Source organism: Betta splendens, chromosome 4 (genome assembly GCF_900634795.4).
Source record: "Betta splendens chromosome 4, fBetSpl5.4, whole genome shotgun sequence".
Lineage (NCBI taxonomy): Eukaryota > Metazoa > Chordata > Actinopteri > Anabantiformes > Osphronemidae > Betta > Betta splendens.
The window spans coordinates 6,828,298-6,851,069 of record NC_040884.2 but is presented as its reverse complement, the minus strand read 5'-3'; the positions used below and the strand labels follow the sequence as shown (position 1 = coordinate 6,851,069).

General features: G+C 42.8%; 2 protein-coding genes across 5 annotated transcripts in view; both read left to right on the top strand.

Annotated features, from left to right (window-relative positions):
- The window catches only part of agbl4 (AGBL carboxypeptidase 4), a 226,899-nt gene that overhangs the window by 149,485 nt on the left and 54,642 nt on the right, over positions 1 to 22,772 (top strand). The window lies entirely within an intron of this gene.
- On the top strand, positions 8,890 to 21,607 carry bend5 (BEN domain containing 5). Of its 4 annotated transcripts, XM_029145943.3 has the most exons (7): positions 8,894 to 10,037; positions 10,161 to 10,219; positions 11,351 to 11,481; positions 12,216 to 12,693; positions 13,631 to 13,779; positions 15,249 to 15,462; positions 15,629 to 21,607. In XM_029145943.3, exons 3-7 carry the CDS (start codon positions 11,380 to 11,382, stop codon positions 15,823 to 15,825), a joined length of 1,140 nt encoding a protein of 379 aa, XP_029001776.1. In that variant the 5' UTR covers positions 8,894 to 10,037; positions 10,161 to 10,219; positions 11,351 to 11,379; the 3' UTR covers positions 15,826 to 21,607. The 4 variants fall into 4 exon arrangements, with proteins under 4 accessions (XP_029001774.1, XP_029001776.1, XP_029001775.1 ...); XM_029145941.3 differs by having other exon boundaries at positions 8,890 to 10,219; XM_029145942.3 differs by lacking the exons at positions 8,894 to 10,037; positions 10,161 to 10,219 and adding an exon at positions 10,250 to 10,984.

Here is a 22,772-nt window from a genome sequence, read left to right as displayed (position 1 = left end):
GTCGCGGGGGAACTCTGAGTTAACTTCTATGTTTCACTTCTCAGTGGAACTGCTCTCTTTTGGAGTGAAACAGCTCCAGGTTCTTTCTCACTGAAAGGATTGGTCCTCTGACCGGTGCAGAGCTCAGCGTAGAGCTGTGTACATTATTGCAGGTCATTATTCAGGCTGTTTTTACGTTTGGCCTTGAAGGGGAGTCTATTATATTCTTAACTTAGCCGACATATTTTATCCTGCCCTGCTGCTTATTACTATTCACAGTAGGGGCCCAGACGTACACACACACACACACACACACACACACACACACACACACACACACACACACACACACACACACACACACACACACACACACACACACACACACACACACACACACGCTGAACATGGTGAAGGTTATTATGATGGCTGTATGAAGAGCGGGCGAGGCTTTCAGATGAGTAATTCAGATAGGGAAACACAGGCAGGACACCATCTCCTTCTCTCTGCCAATTGAAGGAGTTTGTGCTCTGTTCTTTCCCTGATCCTCTCAACTGCCTCCATCTCTGCTTTATTCCTCTACTCATTTGAGCAGCTCTCGTTATCAGCTGTTATTTATTAGCTCTGTCTTTTCACCGCGTCGCCTTTGTCCTCTTGTTTCTTCCCCCTTTTTGTTTTTGCGCCGCTTCCTTTTCTCTCCTCCCTCCGCTCATCTCTCGCCGCCTCGTCTTTGTACGTGGACAGCAGGGAGAATCACAGGGTGTGAACAAACTAATAGGCTCAAGTGACTTCATAACGTGCTGTGAGAGAGAGAGAGAGAGAGAGAGCGAGAGACATCTGATGAGGACTCTGCCCCGCTGCTCTGTCGGCCTGCGTTTCTGATGGCATTCATTAGCTGCTCTGAAAAAACATTCACACAAGTAATCAAGTGCGAGTACTTCAAATATATAGCTTCAGTATATGCACAGAAAAAAATTAAAACAGCAGCTATCTCGTCTGCGTCTTTCCTATTTCACACACATGCACCCCCACACGCAGACCCACTCAAACCTCACTCGGCCCCTCTTTAATTGGACACTTGAGCAGCGCACGACTGCATCTGGCTCCTGTTGAACACAGCCTGACATTTCAGACTGCTGACCTTTCCAGCCTCGCCACAACTAAATAATGATTAGTCCTGGCAACTGTTCCACCACAGCAGCGTTCAGGTACACACACACGCATGTACGGAGCAACAACAACACCCGCACCGAAGCCTTTGTCTTTTCACAGTGAGAAAATGGGGTGCAGACATTGATTTGAGGAGCCGTTGTCATTCTTTGGGCTTATCGATTAGATTGTCCTTTTCCATATCTGCAGTCAGCGTCCAATAATGTGTTGTTCTAAATTAACTCTGCTTGCCTCTGTTTAGTTTCTCCTTTCCCCTTTCTGCACTCTCAGCATTACAGTGGAAAAAGGTCAATCATATTCATGAGATCTGGGCAGATTTGAGAGAATTGTTGTGTGTAAATCTTTGTGTAGTTTTGCATGCACTTTTAGGTTTGTGCACAGATGCATGTGCCATGTGTGTGTGTGTGTGTGTGTGTGTGTGTGTGTGTGTGTGTGTGTGTGTGTGTGTGTGTGTGTGTGTGTGTGTGTGTGTGTGTGTGTGAGGCTAAACAATGAAGCAGCATAGAGATAATAGACAGTTCGCAGATCTCCGCTCACTTTCTTTCCCGTCTATCATTTCCCTCTTTGAATCTTCATTTCCTCGCTGATTCTGTCACAGCAGAATAGAATGGTCTTTGTTAGTTTGCCTCTACTGATACATGTTGTTTCTTTTCGCTCTATCTAGGCACTGTGCATATTTTAAAGTGCCAGAGGTCACATGTTCCACAGTCAGCTGCTAATATTGATAATCTCAGCTTAATTTTTTTTTATTTTACATAGTAATGAGCTACTGTATGACTGTGAAAGGCAGCTGCTTAAAGGTATGATCCTAATGCTTTGAATGCAAACAGAATTCAAATCCTGGACATGAAAGTTGAACAAACCTCATTTTACAATTTGAAATAATTGGTTTTATCTAGAAGTCCCTCTCCTATCATGTCCGTGTGTGTGTGTGTGTGTTTGTGTGTGTGTGTGTGTGTGTGTGTGTGTGTGTGTGTGTGTTTATTTAGCTCTGATACTCATTAACCTTAGTTAATATTCTGTGAAGAACATTAAAAACATAATTTGACTGAGCAAATACTGCAGAAAAATAGCCCACACCTGGAGAAAGGGGCAAATAATGGAACCAGCAAATCTAAAAAGAACCTAATTTATTTGATCAAAGCATCATAAAATTAGATCCATTACATCCTACTGTATGTGCTTAAAATAGACTGATGAAAGCTTTTTAAGACTTCACATACACGTCCATACAGTGGAACATGGAAACCAGTTTCTTACCACAGTGACACTTAAAGTGGCTTAAACTCAGTTTGCCAGGAGCAGCAGCAGTTAATAAAACAAACACACCATTAGGAAAAAAAGGAGCCGTGGAAATTGGTTTGCCGTTGATAGTGAGTCAATGCAAGAAGCTCAGTCTGCAGCAACCTGCCGCACACATTCATTCAGTTAAATATGACGAGCCTCAGAAACTGACCGTAAATGTACAGTCAATGAATAATAGTCAAACTTTAACTTTTTTTAAGTGTAGGATCGCAGCAGGTCTTTCTCTCCATCATCTACAGCGGCTCCCTGTTTGAATGCCGTGCATCAGAACAAAGCAGAATAAGTTAAGGATCACATCAAACTGAATTGTGTGCAGCATGAATGTGGGGTCAACGGGGTTTTCTCTCATTTGCAGCAATGCGACAGCCAAGCCTTCTCTTAGCCATTTAATGGCTTACGTGGCTCCAGATGAAAGTCTCCGGGCAGCTGTTCAACAGTTTAGTGATTTGTATTTATGAGTGTTGTGGTGGTGCTATTGTTTCAAATATGATGTATTCTTTCTTGATCGTTTCGCAAATAGCTCTCCTGGAGTGTGGTTGTGAAATTGGCGCTGCTAAGAGTTTCCCTGCTGCCTCTAAATCTGATGAAATGTGTGCTTCATGATTTACATGAACTATGTTTAAACTCTTGTGTGTTGGTATCAGTTCCACTTTAAAAAAGGAGCATCGTGGCTCTTTATTTATACTTTTCCTACCCCCCTTTTCGGTTACTGTGCAGACTTTCATTAGCTGATCTACCAAACCAGTCCCCCTCAGAGATAGGATGGAAAATAAGAATCTTATTTCCTCCCATTTATTCATTAAGGCTACTTACAAATGTCCAGTATTTTATTCTCTGAACTAACTCTGCTCTGTCCTGTGCGGTTCCAGGCCTGCACACGTGGGCTCAAAGACATCTCTTGATGGCTTGATGTAAGCTTAGTTGACTTTCAGACTTTAGAGCTACAGACATTTGTTTTTAATGGAGCACAGGACTTTGCTCCTTGAAAGAGGAAAAAAGGAAATGACATTATTTAAAAAAATACTATTAGGCCTTTGTGTAAATGAGCAGCTCTGAAAACAACACTTCCTATTATTGCCCTAATTATATTCTTTCTCTGGGAATTTGCATATTTTATCTTGGTTCTTTTCATTATGTGGAACTATGCTTCCATTTTGATGTGGTAAAAAAAAACACATAAGACAAACAAAGAATGAGATAAAGGATGGGAGGGAGGAGAGGAGCGCGCCGGCCTTCTCAGATTGAGTATTTTCCAGTTGATTTTGCTGAAGGCTTCTCAGCAGCGTGGCTAAAGAAGCAGCAGCATGCTAATGAATGGAGAACGAGTGCGATAATTTAGCGGACAAAGAATGGAGCTTTGTGAGAGATAGGATTCATAAGGGAGGGTGGAAGGGGAAGCATCATATGGAAGGGATTTGGAAAATATTTGTCATTAAATAATGACTTCAATTCAATATGCCTGAAGGTTACTTTTCTGTCATGTTACTAATGTTTTGAATAAATATTTTCTGTCATAAATACTATAATTTCACGCCCCGTACACACAGTCAGGCATGCGTTTCATGTTTCTGCATGCAGAAGCGGAGGGAGAGTCTGTGTTAAATGCAGAGGACAGTAAATGACAACAGAAGTGGAGACTGTGTCTGTCTTCCTTCTAAAAGGGCAAAGTGACGGAGGCAGTAAACAGGCTGTGAACAGGCTGTGGGCTCTGAGATTATTTCTTTGTCGCTAGCACAGCCACCAGTGTTGCTGAGCACTGCTGTGGAGCAAATCCTCCTAGAGAGGACTGATTGGATTTTTGTTCCAGGGAGCCTTTTGTGTTAGCAGCATAGGGACTAGATAATAGAGGTTGATGCCACTCTGTCTCCGTGTTATGGCTGGTGGATTGAGTTTCTGGGACCGTGTGTGTGTGTGTGTGTGTGTGTGTGTGTGTGTGTGTGTGTGACAGGACCTTGTCTCTCTAAACAACTGCTATATCTGTGTTGCTCGAGCCCTATTCCATCTCCTTTGCCTCTGAGCCTATAGGATCCTAAACTTTACAGCACATACAGTACGTCTGCAGCCACATGGATACTTTACCAGGAGTAACGATAACTTGTCACGCTGCTAAATAGTTCATCACAGAGTATTCCCCAGCCTGTCAAAATACAGTGTATGTCTGTATGCGTTGCCTGAAGATACTTTGCTGCTGCAGTAAAGGCCATCAACTTTTCCTGCGTTTTGTCAGTCCCTCTGTCAGATCTGTGCGCCCGCAGGCTGTAATTGTATGTAGAGGGCTGTTCGCATAAATAAAATTGTTATGCATTATTGATGCCATTTCACAGGTTCAGCTGCAGCGTCCACAGACCTTCTCTCACGACTTCAACTTTCAACTTCAGACTTTCTCCATTTTAGAACTCTGCCTCTCCTGCATGAGTGTGTGACTTTGTACTGACCTCTATTGGAGATCAAGGAATGATACAGATGGATTTTCAGAGTCTGTTTCAACGCATCAACAAGCCAATTACAACCGTACTGAAGACATGTTACTGTTACTGAAGTACTGTAACAATGCTTCCAGTAGTGTGTCATAAAACTACTGTTTATCATAGTTTTAAGCAGAATATCACATTTTGGTCATAATTGTTCGTCTTCTAATCCCATGCACGTGTCCATTGAAGCTCTTGTCTATTGAAGCTTTAAAATCTGCTTTCCTGTTCCTCAGCGGCGACAGCTCAGTGGGAACAGAGGTGGACTGTCAGCCTGCGTCTGAGACCACGCAGCAGCTGATTGCCAGATTTGTCTTGACTGCTTTTGCCTCCACGGAGCTCAATGTGTCTCAGCGGTGAGAGATAGGCTGCGCTTCCCATTGTCACATCAGCTCCTGTAGCATCCTGCTCGTGGACGGCAGAGGAGACGCATGACATGTGACATACTTTTTCATAGCCAACGCAGAAATCCTTGGAAGCGTTTGTCTGTCCCCGCTGAAATATGTGGGTTGGGGGATGTTTTGTGTTTATTTTTCTCCCCTGAGGCAAAGTTACGCATTGCTCAGATTTGACAAGACAGTGGCAAGTAGATGTTTAATTGAGCTCTTTCAACAGAAAGTAGAACATACAGTAAATAATAAGGACGTTAGACATGAGATGGCTGCTGTGCTCTGCTTTTTTGAACAGAGCAGCTGCACCGACACTTTGTGTTTAGCTCAGAATCAGCCTCAACCTCCTCCAGGTGTGGACCGAGCTGCAGGAATAATTCTGAGGAGATTTGAAGCCTATGACCTTGTCTGTCCTTCACCGCTGTGTGTGGGTGGGGGTCTGTGTCCGGCTGGTCTGTGGTTAAGTAAAGGCTACTAGTTGTCGGAGCCCTTCGCCCCTCAGTCTGCCCCCGTTTCCCCCCCCCTACCATTCCCTAGCGACCCACAAGCTGCTGCTTGGCCCGGGTTTTATCGGCCATTATCTGTCAGATGCTGTACACCTGTGAGCCAGGCTGCCCCTGTGCATGATGGGCGGCTGTGGCCGCTCGTCCAATCCCAGCGGCTCCCTGCTGTCAGCTGCAGCAGCAATGAGAAGTTCACTGGCTGCCTCTGTCTCTGTCTGACAGCCGCCCTGGAGGAAAGGGTAAGAGAAGCAAAGGGAAGTGAAGGAAAGGGGGAGAAATACCATTAAGATGAGCTGTATTCCCACAGACCAAAGCCTGCCCACCAGCCATGTGCTGCAGCTCACCTGGCTGCCAGATAAGTAGAGATTAGAAGAGAGGAGACGGTGGAAAAGGTATTAGAGGAATAAGAAAAATTCTCACTGAAACCCGGAGTCGGCCTTGATACTTTTAGGATTTTCTGTGTCATGTCTGACATTTGATGCAGATGCAGAAAGGGCAAAGTGTCGGCAGCCGCTCCCACACAAATGGGGCAAAATTCACTCTTTTCACCTGTTTTTGCCACTCTATCAATTAGAATTGTGTGGGTTCCCTATCTAGTTAGTGGAGAATAACAATCTGGTGACACCGGCAGGATCAATAAAGGTCCGCATCAGGAGGGAGAGCGGCCCTAATGAACTGGAATTGACTGCTGATGAAATATGATCAGTATCTGCTGGTCATTATGTTCCTTATGAAGAAGATCCGTGTCTTACGGGTGGATCACAGCATGAGCGTAGGGCCAGCGCTGATACCATTCTACATGCTTAATGAAGGCTGTATTCACAGAAAGGTGCGTGCGTGCGTGCGTGCGTGCGTGCGTGCGTGCGTGCGTGCGTGCGTGTCCGTTCGTTCTGTCTGTCTTAAAGGTCTGTCTTCAGGCCCTGAAGCATTAGTATGTGGCGTGTATGAGCCTGTGCTGTTCATTTCATGGACTATCACTTTCTAAATTGGTGAATGCCTTCTTCATGGTTGATTAGCAGAGCAAATTAAGTGGCATATTAAGAGAAGGACTAGTGAGGTTCCTACAAACAAAACAGGAAAACAGCATTAGCCTGGACTGTAAACATTCATGATGGATGCTGCCTATGAGAGACATTTATCCCGCTCTGGATCCATCATCTGGGAACCAGACATGCATATCTTCATTTTACCCTGTGATTTCCCGATCGTAGCTTGTTTCCAGAAAGGTGCATTAATGATCCCTCTGTCCCGTCCGCCTAATGCCCAGCGTTGTCACTTTGCTGCTGCTCAGGCTGGCAGTCCTACATGGAGTTATCACGCAGACACCTGTACCAGCATCTGTGCTTCCTGCAGCCTGCCACGCTGGCTGCCTTCAGATCAGCTGACTCTGTGCTGCAAAATCCACAGTTACTGTATATTTCAACTTGATTTCGAGTCCTCATCTTGTTCTGTGTGTTTCTATCGCGCGCCTGTGCTTTTATATGAGCTGCAGCAGGTCGTTTGTCTTATCTGTCCATACTGTGGGAACTCTTTGTGATTCTAGGCGCAGCACTGCAATGATGACGTGTGTACCCGCAGTCTAATTCCATCATCAGCATCATTACTGCTATTATCCCGTGTCTCCCTTTAATGCAGGCTAATGGATGACCAATAAAGATAGATGAGCCTGGCAGTGTGGAGCTAATAGGCAGGACATGATGTCTGGCTTCTGTCCTGCCTCCAGTCTTTACCCGATCAACTGCCCCCAGATAAAACATAGCTAAGATAGTACATGCACCTAGAGTTAGTGCTTTAGCCTGAAGGAATCACAAGCATGCCAGCGTTTTAACACAAATCTGAGGGTTTGTATACGGGACCTCTGTTTAAAAGCGCTGAACAGACTTGATAAAACATTACAAGACAATAAGATGATTTTGCTTGTTGTCCTTATAGTTGCAGAATCATATAGACTTTAGATTTACACTATAAAAATATTCTAATAATAGAAAATACTGTAAACACTAAAGAAACTTGTGTTTCCAGTAACTCACTAGTGTTGGCTACACTTGGACAATTAAAATCATTAGTACATAACTCTTAGAATTAATTTAAAATGCATTTAAAACCGTATCATAAACAAATGTTCCTGCACTTATTCTGCTGATTGATCCTCTGTTCAGCTTTGTTTAGTAGGAGTCCTACTTAACACTGGGCAGAAGCAGGACAGAACTGAATGTATTCCTGCTTTATATATTGAATTTAGGCTACACTCTAACACCATAGAGAAATAACATGTACTGAAAAGTAATGAACTACCCACAGCTTGGATTATATTATATAGTTGCATATTGAAAGGATGGCATCACAGTGGAGAAGTTTGCGTTTTCCTCCCACAATGCAGAGCCACAGTCTGAAGTAGAATTGTGACACATTTACCATAGTGTCACAGTGTGTATTCAGTTGCCGAATTAGATTTGACCATCGGCCAACATGACCTGAGCACAGACGCAAGTAAATTAAAAAAACAAATTAGTTTGAATTAAATTCACATTATGGTCCATACTACGTTTACTTGGGCAAATGTGAAAACACCAGCTCAAATTGTTAAGAAAATAAATGCACACATATTAAACAAAACATGCACTGTGACTTTCAAAGAGTCACAAGAAAGTAAAGCTGAATACATATAAAACAGACATGGGAATCTGTTACTATTTGATCATTTTTATATAACTAAAAAATAAAATATATTACAAAATATATATACAAAATATAAATATAATATAACTAAAATAACTAACTAATATTTTTGCATTTAGATTTTTGTTCACAATGGGTTTAAATGACTGTAGTCAGTGTAGTGTGTATAGGTACATTAAACATGCAGTTAAATGTACTCTCCAATCACTGGTTTCAGAAATTGTACAGAAGCTTAGATTAATCCTCTGGTGACTCCTTCAGAAGCTGCTCATGTCTCTAGTCTAATGCTTTCATTCCTGTTGTAGTTTGTGGCTCTGTCAAAGTTGCTGCACGTGTAAAGTGGAGACTGATGGACAATGACGCCGGCACTGAAAACCTCTGAAGAACCTCTGTAGTACTGTTTACCTAAAATTGCAAACTTGAACTTTAAACGGGCTGAAATGTTCACCATAATCAATCTTCACAGCAGAGGGAGGGAACTTAGTTTTCCAGATGAATAACACAGCTGGAAGATCAAAAAGCTTTCTTGGAAACAGCCCGAAACGCTGCTCCTGTGACTGAATTAAAATGACTGCTATTACTGTATGTTGCGTGAGCGTTATCGCTTTGTTTGCTTGTTTTTATACCCCCTTGTATACATCTAAGACTCTGGGACCAGTCATACAGTAGAGTGAACAAACATCATGGGAAAGCTGGCATTTGAAACAGGCCTAATCATAAGTATCTAAATGCCTGAAACTATGAAATGAAATATCAAAGAAGAAAAAAGGGCTCTATATAGTTCTGCATCAGTTACTTTTCAATTACAGCAGCTCAAGCAGAACGAAATTGTTAGTGTCATTTATCGACTGTGGTGCTCTCCATTAGAGTAACAACTGAGAGAAATCCATCCTGTTGTATAACCACCTGGCTGTCTTACAATAACAAAGAGTTCGTTTCTGTCAGCTGCCCTTAAGTCTTTTTGGTGTGATACAAGGAGCAGATGAGAAGTGTACACCAGGAAACACATGAAAGAACACAGAGCCCAATAAAATTGCTATTGCCAGGCAGGTAACCTTTGTGGTTTTTCTCCTGCAGCTTCCTGAAAACAGTTCAGAAAAAGGTGACATGGAATTTAGAAAGGACGATAAAATACCATGTAAAAACTGAAAGCAATGCCTAAAAAAGAGGCATAATTTTCCAACTAAAATGCATTTAAATGACACCTTAATATTGATATATGTGTAAAATGCCTTATATAAATGCAGGACAAGTGAATACCGCGTTATTATCACTTGCACTTATAAATAAACATGTGTCTTGTTTCTGTAATAAATTGCATCTACTCTACTGTTAACATACCCACACATCTACACGTCTCTCAACGGTGAACTTAATGACAGGTCTATTATTTATGCCTTGATGATCAAACCTGGTGATGTGGACCAGGCAAGAGTAGCCGAGCGCAGACACCATCCCCAATCCCCCTATGTGTATATTTTTAATACTTTGAGGAAAAACTGTCAACCATATCCAAAGTGCAGGACCAAAGAGAAGTAAATAATGTATGCTTTTGTTAGATTCTTTGAAGACGATATGTGCTACGCTTTACCAATTTCAAATGTCGAAGATTTCAGACCTCTGCACAAAACAGATTTTGATAATCAGAAGGTGTATCTGGTTCACAGAACTGAAGAGAATGGCAGCGCAGGCCAGCCGTGCGAAGCACAGATCCTTGCCCTTGCAGGTAAGTTCCCCTCTTAACACACGCGATATTTTTCTTTTTATTGCCGCGTGTCTTTGTTTGGATAGTCGGCGTTGGTGAGCATGACACGCGCAATTGTGTCAAAGCAAGTGTCTTTGTCCGATCTGACAAGACGTGACCAGCTGGATTCTGACACTGATAGCCACAACGACGTCCTCGGCTGTAGCTAGCTAAATGTGCTAGTTAGATATGCTATGATAAGTTTGGCACGTAGTCGGAGCTTGTCGTCGGTGCTTTGGGGGTTGTTTTACATTAAAAGTGTCGTATTCCGGGAGTTATGTCTCTTGTTTCGATAGAGCAGTGCTGGATGTTTCGCTAAATACGTGGCATGCAACGCTAGCCAGTCACAAACCTTGTTTACAACACGGAGCTAACGCTCGCTAGCTAGCTCGGTGTTCCGCGTTAGCATGTTAGCGACGGCGCGCTAGTTAGCTGCGCGCGGCGTTAGACAGAGGACTGTCAGTGCGCGAACAATACCCCAGACAGACCGGGCTTGACTTGTCGCCGTTTTTGAATAAGTTTTGAAATGGAGACGAGACGCCAGAGCCGCTCTGCGTGGTTGCGGTTAGCCTGTTAGCTGGCTTATCTGTCAAAGGAGATGCGGCGCTGCGGCCACCGCCGCCTCAGACACGCAGGCGAGCGACATTCAGATTCCTGTCTGTCAGTAACATGTCAGCGTCGTGGCTGCTTTATGACAGCGCACGGATTTAATGTGTGGGAATGGCTTGATTTGCTTGTTAGTCGGAGGTACGTTAAACAAATGCTTGGTTACTGCCGTTTACTGTGCTCGATCTTTAACAAGCTACATTACTAATCTCTGAATGTGAGCCGTCTGGGCTGCAGGATTGGTCCGATCTGAATTAACACCTACACAGCACCAGCTATTCTGAAGCATTGTACGTTCAGCACGGTTTGCATTGCAGTTCTCTATGACGTAAAATGTGAAGTTTCATGCAAGCAGCAATAGTTTGATGTAGCACACCCGAAAGACCAGACGTTTTCGGCCCGAGTAGGACAAATGGATTAGAGAGTTGCATTCACGTTTTATGAAAAACCTATCTAACTTTTCCGAAACTTTGAGTCTCTCCCTGCTTCTATTTCTCCACTTGACAGATACAGTAGTGGAATTTGAAGACAGTATAATGCAAAAGAAGATGAAAATTCCCAAGATGTCCCTCAAGAATTCAGGAAACTCTATTGAGAACAGTTTTGGAGAGGAGAGAATGCCACTCAGACACAAAAAGGTAGGCTCACAGCAGCGTGCAGGTTTTCAGGATGATGCAAGAATATTTGATTATATATTACTATATGTACAGAGCCAGAGTCCTCTAACTGCTAGTATATTATTATTACTAAATCAAGTAATAAAGCGTCCACATGCACGCTGTTTTATTATTTTAAACAAGATGTACTGTCCAGTATGAAGCCTGAAAAATGTAGTAAAACAATTCTGTTAATATAGTCAGTGTTGAATGAATGAGTACTCAGTAGGTTATCTCACCAGTCATATGTTAAATATATCTATTGATACAATGTCACATGAACATAAACTTGGATGACACCCAAAATCCCCCATGCTATTTTTACCATATGCTGGATTAACACAAATTCAGCACTCTGGACAGCTTCCCTTTCACAGACAAATCCTCTGAGCGGCTCATCAAAGAACTCGGTGACTCCTCTCCTCCCAGTTCCTATTGAGAGCCACACTGTCAAAACAGTTTGCAATCTGTCTGCCATGACAGTTTTAGATTGACGCATGCTTTGTACATCTGTTCGGCCTTCAAAGTGCTGAGTGGACTGATGTTCAGTCAAATAAATACAAAGTGCACTCAGTTACTGATGTAAAAAGAGGTTTACACAACACGCCCTACAACATGTTTTCTTTTTACCATGGTTCTATTATCAGCTTTCAACTTTGTACAGTACACTTAATTCCAGGCAATTGTTTCATGAATTAACAGTAGATTTTCTCCAGGCCCTGTCTCAGGACCATGGCCGCCCTCTATCCAACTCCTCCAAAAGCCTTGCAGCAGTAGTTGCTCGCCTAGAAAGAAATGCGGCCAGCTCCTGTATGGAGGGTGACGAGGACCTGGATGAGGATCGGCTGGCTGAGGAGGGAGAGGATGCAGATGATGAGGATGAAGATATGGAGGCAGAGCATCAGCAGCATCATCACCAGCACCAACAGCAGCATTTGGAGGTGGACACAGATTGTGTGTCAGAAGTAGCTGCGGCCGTGGTTCCTAGGGTCTTGTATGAGGAGCTGGTTCACAGCTACAGGCAACAAGAGGAGGAGATGAGGAGGCTGCAGCAAGAGCTGGAGAGAACCCGCAGGCAGCTGGTGCAGCAGGCCAAGAAGCTGAAAGAATATGGCTCCTTGTTGACAGAAGTCAAAGAACTGAGGGACTTCAACAGGAGGCTACAAGATGTACTTCTCATGAGATTAGGCAGCGGTGAGAGGCCAGGACACTGCACACCAGCCGACTTCTCCTGTTTAATATTAAGCTTTAACTTTCAGTCACTTTGAGTAAATCTCCTATTCTGAGTCTGTCAGTTGGAAGGTAATTGTGGATGTGTCTATCAAAGTGAAGCAGCAGTTTAGAAGTCTGTATGTCCAAACATTGGAGTGACTTTCAGTCGTGTTGCTGATGGCGAGAAATGATGAGAAGGGCCACTTCTCTTTTGATCACGTCATAGCATCGTCAGATGTTTTGCTGAAGTTTAAGATAAGTTTAGAGAAAATTTAGGATATGAGCAAAAATTGAATCAAAGACAGTTTGCCTGCCTTATCTTGTAGCCACATTTAGAGCTGGCTACAAGTTATAAAAACATTAATTACAATAAATAAAGGTTAACACTTTACAGAAAGATTGGTTATACAGCAACATGATTAAAAAAATTACATACTGTATTATTCATAATAGGTTCAGTACTTTCCTAAATGTGGCTAAAAGTAACGTCATTTTAATGTGCAGCAGTTCACCAACACTAGCTTTGCCAGATGCTGTTGTTAACCTCTGCTCTACCCACTCGCCCCCAGTGGATCTGGACAGTGGTGCCTAGATATTGGCTAGACCGTCTAATGGACAGGCTAAAGATTAGAGCACCCTGGGTGCTGTCAGGCAGGGATAGAATGCACTGACCAATATTAAAAGTCATCAGCTGCATTGGAGCTTAGCGTGGACAGCCACCAATCCAGCTTAGTTACCCAGCTAAAAGCCTGTCTCGAGGCACAAAATGCCTTGGCCCAATCCAGGAAGCTACTGTTCCAGTGGTTTATTAATCTTCCACTCATTTTCTCACGTTCGTTAATGAATGACCATTGGCCTCCCCTCAACATGTTGAGATTTTGTGTTCTTGTAGCAGTTAATTTTTGCTTTGTGTTTCCAGAGCCTATGCATGACAATGGCACTCAGACAATCAAGGCAGAAGTGGTAGAACCCATTGTTGAGGCCCAGGAGACATGCAGAGAAGAAGCCAACACCAGTTCCAGCTACTCACCCTCACCTAGAACAGTATACACCTGCAATGATGGGAAGGTTAGTCTCACAAGACCAAAATGTTCTTCATGCCTCCACTTGCAGACGCACAGAGAGCATTAGGGCATCACTGCTTTTGGTGAACACTTTCTCAACTAGTGTTCTCAGCTTGTGTTGTTCTCTGGTTGTGTGTCTATTTGCTGCACGTAGTAGTTGTTTCCTTCTTTGTGTATTACTCTAGTTTTTATTTTAAGGCATCATCTTTCATATCATATAAACCAAGTGTTTGGCCCAGCACACAAAATGTAAAAGACAAAAACTGAAAGATGCCATTTTTCACGATGAATTAACAGGCTTTTAAAACAGTTTAGCAGGCAACAAATGAGAATTTTCTTTTAACTTCTGTTAAAAGCCAGGTAATTTATAGGCAGTCATTAATTAGCAGTGTAACGTTTTGATCTTTTAGAAAATGGTTTAATCTTGTATGAATGTTCACTCATTACAGTATATGGTTCAGTGTACCTGAAATTCAAACAGTAAAATGTCACATTCCACGTAGTGATTTTAAACCTTGAACTGCATATAGTCCCCAATGGTCCATTCACCCTTTGAGAGTCTTGAATGCCTCGGTTGCCTGTCTGACTCTATGCTTCTGGTTGACTGTGGGAAGTGGCCTGATGGTGTAGAAAATGCAGTATTTCCTTGTAACAGCCATGAACCTGGAAACACGTCGTCATAGTTCATCAGTCCTTTCCCCTTGGCTGCCTTACCCTAGCAGGTAAACAAGGTTGAGAAGATTATTATTGTTCATTCAAGCCCAGCCAGCATCATCAGTGTTTATTAGCCTGTTAGGCTTCTTTACTCCCTCCCCACCACTGTAACTCACCCAGCGTCCTGTCTCTGATGACCGGGTGGGAATTGGTACTACAAGCTCTGGGGCCTGCAGCCACTTCAAGCGTGAAGAACGCTTGCAAATTAGAACTCTCCTACATCAGGGACCCCATATTAATTATTTGCACGTGAGGAATTTAAAGTGACTGACAGGTTAGCCCCAGCGAGAGCACAAGAGGCAGGAGGAGGTAGGAAAAAATGTAGGGGACATGGAGGGAGAAAGATAAATGAGAACAACTGTAAGGCAGGATGAAAACAATCTTGTCCAACTTGAGGGCAGTAAAAGCTTGTCTGCTGGCCTGAGGCCTAAAGCACATTAGCTGCACAGGGGAAAGCCTTTTGGATGGTCGCCTAAAGACTTTACAGTGATAACAGACTAGAGAAGGGAAAGATCCGCATATGCCCCCTGCTGCATTAGCTCACCTAGAAGACCAAGGCAGTCTGCCGAGACTGGCAATCGGCTTGGGGTGTTTGGTGCAAGCTTATGCAACGTGCAGTGTCAGTGTAGAGAGCTGCAGGCTAAGTTCATAGTGGAGGTAATCCAGTCTACAAGTTTATTTCTGTATCCTCGTTGGCTCTGGTTAGTGACTCTGACTCTGCAGATGACAATGCGTCTCATTTTTGTGTCCTGGCATTAGGTGCACCTTGGTGGTGGCATTTGGGTGGAGGAGGAGAAGTGGCATCAGCTGCAGCGGACCCAGGGGGACTCAAAGTTCACAAAGAATCTGGCTGTTATGATCTGGGGCACAGAAACTCTGAAAAACCGGAGTGTCACGGGAGTGGCCACCAAAAAGAAGAAGGATGCCCTGCCCAAGCCTCCGCTGTCACCCAGCAAGCTGAAAATCGTCAGAGGTAAGAATATTCAGTGCAAGACCGCTATTTCCGTTGGTAGAGAAACCTCATCATGGAGAATGTCAGGTACAGAACAAATACTTTTGTTCCTTTAAGTAACTGTTTTCCTAGAAAGCCATTTTTACCTTGTTTGTAGTCTGACTGCTTACACTCGCTCCTTCCTCAGAGTGTCTCTACGACCGAGTGTCTCAAGAGACAGCCGACAGTGCAGAGATTACACAGAGATTGTCCAAAGTGAACAAATACATTTGTGAAAAGATAATGGACATCAACAAGTCCATCAAGAATGAGGAGCGGCGGGAATCCAAGCTGCTCATCAGACAGACAGTCAAGATGGAGAACTTCACCTATGATGGCATGTAGTGATCACGTGTTGTCACGCCAGCGCCTTCTGCCCGTCTCGTGGTCTGCAGGATACTAAGGGGACTTGATCTGGGTGATTGGGAGGAGTCTGTCACCATTTCAGGAGGTTTTTTTTTTAACCTTATAAGATGATATGTTTTAAAAATGAACCCTTCCCATCAAAGAGCAACCTTCACCTTCCACACCTTAGGCTGACAGACAGCTTTACCCATCGGTGTGACATGTTGAAATAAGCAGTTTGATGTGAGTTCTGGTATGAGTGGGTTTTCTAAGCTTTACATTGGAATTGGGGCAGAGCCATGCAGTGGTGTGCATGAGTCCGTATATGTCAACAAGGTGGAATTGTTTCATTTATTGTTCTGTGTCAGAACATAATTCTGAGTCCTTAAACTCAAAGCTTTTAAAAAGTGAGGTTCTAATCCTAGACAAATTTTCCCTCTAATGACGCTTGCGTTAGATCTCAGACCTGTGAACAGTCGAGTTTGCCGTTGGTACAAACTGCATCCAGTGGGACGACCGTGTCTCAAATGTACACGTCTTAATTAGTTAACAGCCATACAGCATGTTACAACAGAGATTCTGTTGCTGCAAGAGACTTATAATGAGTGTGTAGTCACCTTTGCTTGTAGGTCAGTGACATTCATTAATTTACTAAAGAGGCAGCTTAGGGTGGGGTGTGGGGTTTTATGTTGACCTTTTACCATCATTGGGAGAGCCCAGGCAAAGTTTTTGATGGGATATTCCTGGTTGGCTCTGTATCAAATGTGATTTAAAGACAGTTTGTCTGTTTGAGGAGTTGTGCTGGGGGCACCGTGATGTCTAGACCGGCCTTCAGGGCCATGGGTTTTCTAGGAAGCTGTGATTGTAAATGTATAGTAAGCGGAAAAGAGACTTGCACTTTGCTATGAGAACATTAGAGGCTAGGTACTATGTTTGTGTGGTTCTCACCTTTATATTGAGGTGTACTGGGTTATGTTCTGTCCCCGCAACTGTTAAAAGATGGAGCCACGTGGACGACTAAAACAGAACGTGGCTTTTCACTGTTGAGGTCCTCTTGTAGAAGCACTGTTAGCTGGGGGTAAAGCTGTCTAAAGCTCTATTGTGCTGTTGAAGTTGTCTGGGCCTGCTCAACCCTATAATAATCCCCTCCTTTTTTTTAAACCACACCGATGGGGAACAAAGTAAGGTTGCGCCACTGACAGTTTCCTGAGTTATGCCATCAGAACTTTGAAAATCTTCTCTTGTATGTTTTTTTTTTCTCTTCTCCAGTTATTTTATTGTTTTGATCCAAAATGGTTTGTGTGGCTGTCTGCAGGCTGGAACTAAATGCTGCAGATTGAAATCTCAACTGTGACCTAGCTGTGGCTAACTGTGAATCTGCTGCAGAGCTGCCCATCAAGCCTTTCTCCTCGTCACACTCTGGATTGTTGTCGGTTGGGTTTCTTTCTATCATTTTGTTGTCTTTTGTTTTTCTTATTTCAAAGGTTTGGATCAGCTTTTTCATAAGCTATCTCGTGTTTTTGGATATTTTGGTGTACATAAAGCATCTTTCTATTTTAATGTTCACCGCCAAACATGGACTTTTCAGTTTTCAGTCACGTTCCGCGCTGCGCGTTTAAAGGTTCTGGGTGAGTTTGGTTTATGTAGTTGTTGTTGTAATTCCATGCTACAATTTCCTGTTTCCTTCTACATATTTTTTGTTTTGTTGAATTGTTGCTTTAAGCCTAATATTCTATCCTAATGTAGATGAGTGAAATCTACTAACAAAGCAAAAATCTCCTTTTTACAGCCAAAGTGGTCTCTGTGGAAACAGGAGAGACAAGGCCCTAAACATGAGATTTTGACAGTCCCCAAACATTAAGCTACTACACAACATGATTTTTGATGAACCTCGCTTGGAGTCTACCTTCTAATGATCTTAGATGAGAATCTGTATGGTTAAACCATTGTTAGTCTAGCAACTGAGATGCAGTAGTTAGATCAACACAAATCATTTGCGTCAAATGCACTTTAAACTTGGAAATATCTTCAATCTTAAATGTATTTGTGGTATTCGTCCTTTTTTAAATGTCTATATAGAGTAGGGCCAAACGAACATGGTATTATTGTGAAGCACCTTAAAACATTTTTTTTATGGCCAAAGTCAGTTAATGGAGAATAGTTGATGTTGATCAAAAATGCCCGACAAGCCGATTACAAGAGTTTAAATTTTAATTTAACTTTTGAAATTTTTATTCCAATCTTTGGAGATTTATTTGGAGCGCTTAGAAAAACAGATTTTCAAAAGTGAAACTAACTGTCTAAACTGGATTGTACATATCCACCATGGCCTCATGAACAACAAAGGACTGACAAGTAAAGGTCCACAACTCTTCTAAGCCCGAAACGCAGTTCACCAATCTTAAGATATTTACCTGTAAAATGTGCAAACTAACTTGAATATGTGCTTTAACTTGATGTGTCAAGATGCTGGTTATGTATAGATATGACTATATACAGAGATACTTGTGTATTTTTATGAGTGGTAAATGTAAGCCAAAGTATTGAATGCTGAGATCAAGCTAAAAATACGGGGGATGACGCTGACTGAGGTATCAGCAGGGTTTGCACAAGAAATGGCCCATGCCAAGGTAACAGAGCTTAGTGAAACTTAAGCCACCAAAATGGTGACGCGCTATTGATGTTGGGTTTTTTTATTTTTTTTATTTTAAGTTCCTGAAAATTTCCCTTTTCCAGTAAAGCTTTGAGTTTTTTGTCTATCCTGTACAAAGCAATGTGAGGTTTACGTGCACTAGCGTGTACCGACAGTACGTGCAGTTCAAAACCAGAGAAAAGATTTCTGCTCTGCAAAGCGACCTCGCTGAAATTCTGACGCATAGTTGTGTGTTGTTTGTGTTCGTGCGTTTCTTTGTTGTTTGATGCCAAAAGGGGGTGTGGTGAAAATAATGCTTTAAGGTAGAGCATTACTAGAGCTATTACATCGACCGAAATGTTAACTGGTTTTCAAAGACTGGCTTCTTGCAGTGTGGTTTAGCCTAATCCTCCATCCAAAACCATCTTTAGTGAATTACAGCTCGATGGAAGTACTGTATGTTTTAACCCAGATTTGGCTTAATCTGTGAGGCCACAGTCAATTCTTCTCTAATGTACCAAACCAGTTCAGCAGCATGTTGCTTACATCAACCCATACCAGTGATCTTGCAGAGCCATGTCTGGATATTATAGGCTCGTCTGCCTCTGTGACACAACAGCAGACCTTCCGGTACTCATCATTACTCCAGTAGCAACAGGAAGCAAGCGTAACCTCTCTGGCTTTGTGATCCTCGTCCCATGTCGCCTCCACCGTAGTCCCTCACTCCTCTGGCATTTACGTGGACTGGATCGGAAATGCACATGTATCAAGATAATGGCAAATCCTGTCGTCCTCGCCCGGTGTTTTGGCTTACGCTGTGAACACCTGTCAAAGCGTCACAAGTGTGGGAGCTTTATGTTGCTTTCTGACAGTTTCGGGGGGGAGAGAGGAAAAGGAAATCTATTTCCAGCTTCACTGTGTGGAACAAGATAAATGGTTTCATCTAGCAGTTTTCACAGCTATGTGTACGCAAAACACATCACTGTTTGATCCTCAGATACAATGTCAAACTTGCTTCAAAGGAGACTAACGGGAGGAATACATTGTTAGGCCTATATTTTTCTTATGGTATCAGTAACTTTGTACACAATCCACAAACCGGTTCTACTTCATCTAACTTCACCGTCCTACCTCATTGTTACTCTCTGGTGTTTGTTTGTCAGTGACTGTAAACTATGTGTGTATATTAAAAAAAAATCAATAGGAAAAGTTATACCTGGTTACCTGCAACATGTACAGCATATAAAACTTGTAAAACACCTCAGTACAAAAATATCATTCTTAGGAGAAATCAGTTTTATTATCTGCTTAAAGATGCTGCTGTGAAGGGTCGTCTGTGTGAGGGGGTTGTCTCTGAATATATATCTTTGCTCTCTGCTATGTCGTGCAGTTGATCAGTGGTTGTGTTCTGTCTGTATTGCATTCTGAGATTTTTACTGGTTGACGGTGCTACCAGCAAACAGTTCAAAGACTGATCTGTCTATCGGACCTCAAATGGTGCTGTTTTTCTATGTTTTTATCCTCATACAGCTATGTTTTATTCAGGTGTGTCAACCGCCACTATCCCCTCAGCTAATCAAAATTCTAAGCCAAAATATCTCGCGAAACCGATAACCCTGCTATTACTGTATCACCTATATGCTATCCGTCCAAATATTGTAGATAGTGATTATATCCTCAGCTGTGAGCTTCAGAAGTACCTCAGATCTCGCTGATTTTCAATGGATGCATCTGCTTCTAGCACCTGTTGTCTACCAACCTACGTTGTCGCTGTGTAATTTTCAGAAATATGCATTTTTAATGGCTAGATCAGGTTACACTTGAACTATTCTGTATTATTAGCTCACGCTCAGATAACCGATAACCATTAGGACCCCACTGATGCATGCCAGACCATCATCCAGGAAATCTGCGGTGGACTTGGCCATGCGTGCTGCAGTAGAGGACCTCAGCAAACAGATGAATAATATGGGTGTTCCACACGAGAGAGATTCCATTGGTTGTAGTAGCTTGTAGTTGCAAGGTGCAAATGACACGATGCGTCATGTCAAAATTTAAAGTCTGCAGTATTTGTCACGTTGATGTCAACTTTCAGGAGGTGTTCTCTTCTTTCCACTTTAACGTGCAGTTCTTTGTAGTGTTTTTGTTCCTTTCTGTTGTTTTATTATATGTATTGTCGTATTGTAGCATTGTCCTGATTGACTTACTGTGAGTTGAGAGTATCTGGACTTGGCTTAATTCTATATTAAAGTGCTTTATATTTTCTTCATCCTGTGCTCTGACACCAATGGAATCTTCTCTGCACCAAAGTGTCTGCAGCACCTACAGTGGTTTGCTCCCTCTGTCACCATGTATCTGTGTTTTTGCTTTTCCCTCTCTTCATGTCTGTGAACATGTGAAGTGTTGCTGGGGGATTTCTCTCTACTGTGAGCAGTGTGTTCTCTCACTGCAGTTGGTTTCATGGAAGCACTTAAGCCATTTGTTGGACCACTTCCTAATGGTTCAATTTTAAGCTTTGCTCTGGTCCAGGGAATTGTCCCAGGGAGTTTTGTGTGTAATTGAATTCCTATGCAGGTGTTGAGTAGTAATCATCTGGTACCACATCACTGTTGGGTGGAGGGACAAGCAGGGAGAGAATGGACTGAAATGTGTTCTCCTTCGAATGTTTCTGCACATCCTTGGAATCGAGTGAATGGAGACAATGGCGACATGACAAATCCGTACTGAACTCTTACCACATTTTCATACTCATGGATTTGAAACAACTGGAGCTGTAGAGCCGACTGCTTGTGCACCTGTCTGCAATAGTTTTACCCACGTTTAACGGTGATTTGGGGCAGAATAGGTTTTTAATGTACGGAGTCTGGCTGGATTGATAATGTGAAAAGAATTTCAAGACTATTGCAGTGAACACTCCCCCTCCCTCTACTTTAGCCTCCCAGAGGCACAACCCTACAGTTACACGAAGCGTTATTCTAAGTATATGCGATAGAGAGTGTATATGTCTCTGCTAAACCGGCCACACCTCTGCTATGCGAGCAACTCTTTGATGCTTAGCATCCTGTTCTATGTTTTCTCTTGCTGCATTCAGGAACACCTGTTTAATGTATAGATAAAAATAAATACAGACTTTTATTCTATCAGCACAAACCTCTTGTTGTCGTTTTGTCTTTTCCTCTCATACAAAATACTATCCGCGTTTAAAACTATATATTTGATGGATGGAATTTGTGGATTCACTTTTTTCACAATGTATTTTGTTGCTCATCTGAAGGTGTTATTCCGTATTTTGGCAAATGTGTGTCAATGTGTTTTTGTTTTGGTCAAATCTTGTTGACCGTCTCATCATCACTTATTCATCTGTACAGCCCAACTTTCTTATTTTAAGCTGATCAGCCGTTGCTCTGCGGCGCAATCCTCGCATCACTGCAGAACCGGCCTCAGACGGGAACAGTGTTAATCAAAGTTTCGATAAAGTGTTGCCATAACTTATTATTGTTAAGTTCGGGGAGCTCATGTTGGACTCTGAATGAGCACTGACTTAATTTCCACAGCTGCTATTTTCACCTCAATCTGTATATTTCAAAAGCACCAAATCGGGGTCCAATCTCGCCAATAGCTCCGAGACACAAACCCAGCTTCGGGCTTTAATGTGTTATTTTTACACTGCAATACCACTTAGCTGATGTCAAAAGAGTTCTTATTTTCAAATTGATGGCCGTGCGTGTGAATGGGTTTCATAAAACCTTAATGACCCCTAGGCTAATGCAAATGTCTCAGCACACAGCAACCCAGTACACTTTTAATTTAAATGCAAAAATTAAAATTAAAGTTTGAGTTTGTCATACAATAGAAGAGATTTACTTTTAGAACACGCCACCCAGGACAGCGTAAAAGCAGCTTTTCAGCCGAACGGGCAGATGAGCTGTGGTGCAGTGCCTCTGACAGCTCATTCCACCATTCACAGATCAGCGTGGAGCTCTGTGAGCTCTTAGAGCCTTTTCACGCTACATCTGACACCAGTTTTCATTGTCATGGGCCTCTGTCACTACAGCGATCTTCATGTCCCGGAGCTTTAAGCAGGACTGTAAATGTGTGTGCGTCCGCAGTAAAGGTGAGGGATTAACGGGCTGATGGTTGTGTGTCTACAGTAACCCTGACCTCAGGAACACACAGCCCGTCTCCTGTGGGTGCTCGCTCGCTCCCGCGCTCCGGCCGGGGTCGCGCTGCACGGCTGTGATTGGCAGCGCTGTATCTAGCGCGCACCCCTCTCCCAAACCAACTGTGCTGCATGTGAACGAGATAAGACAGAAAT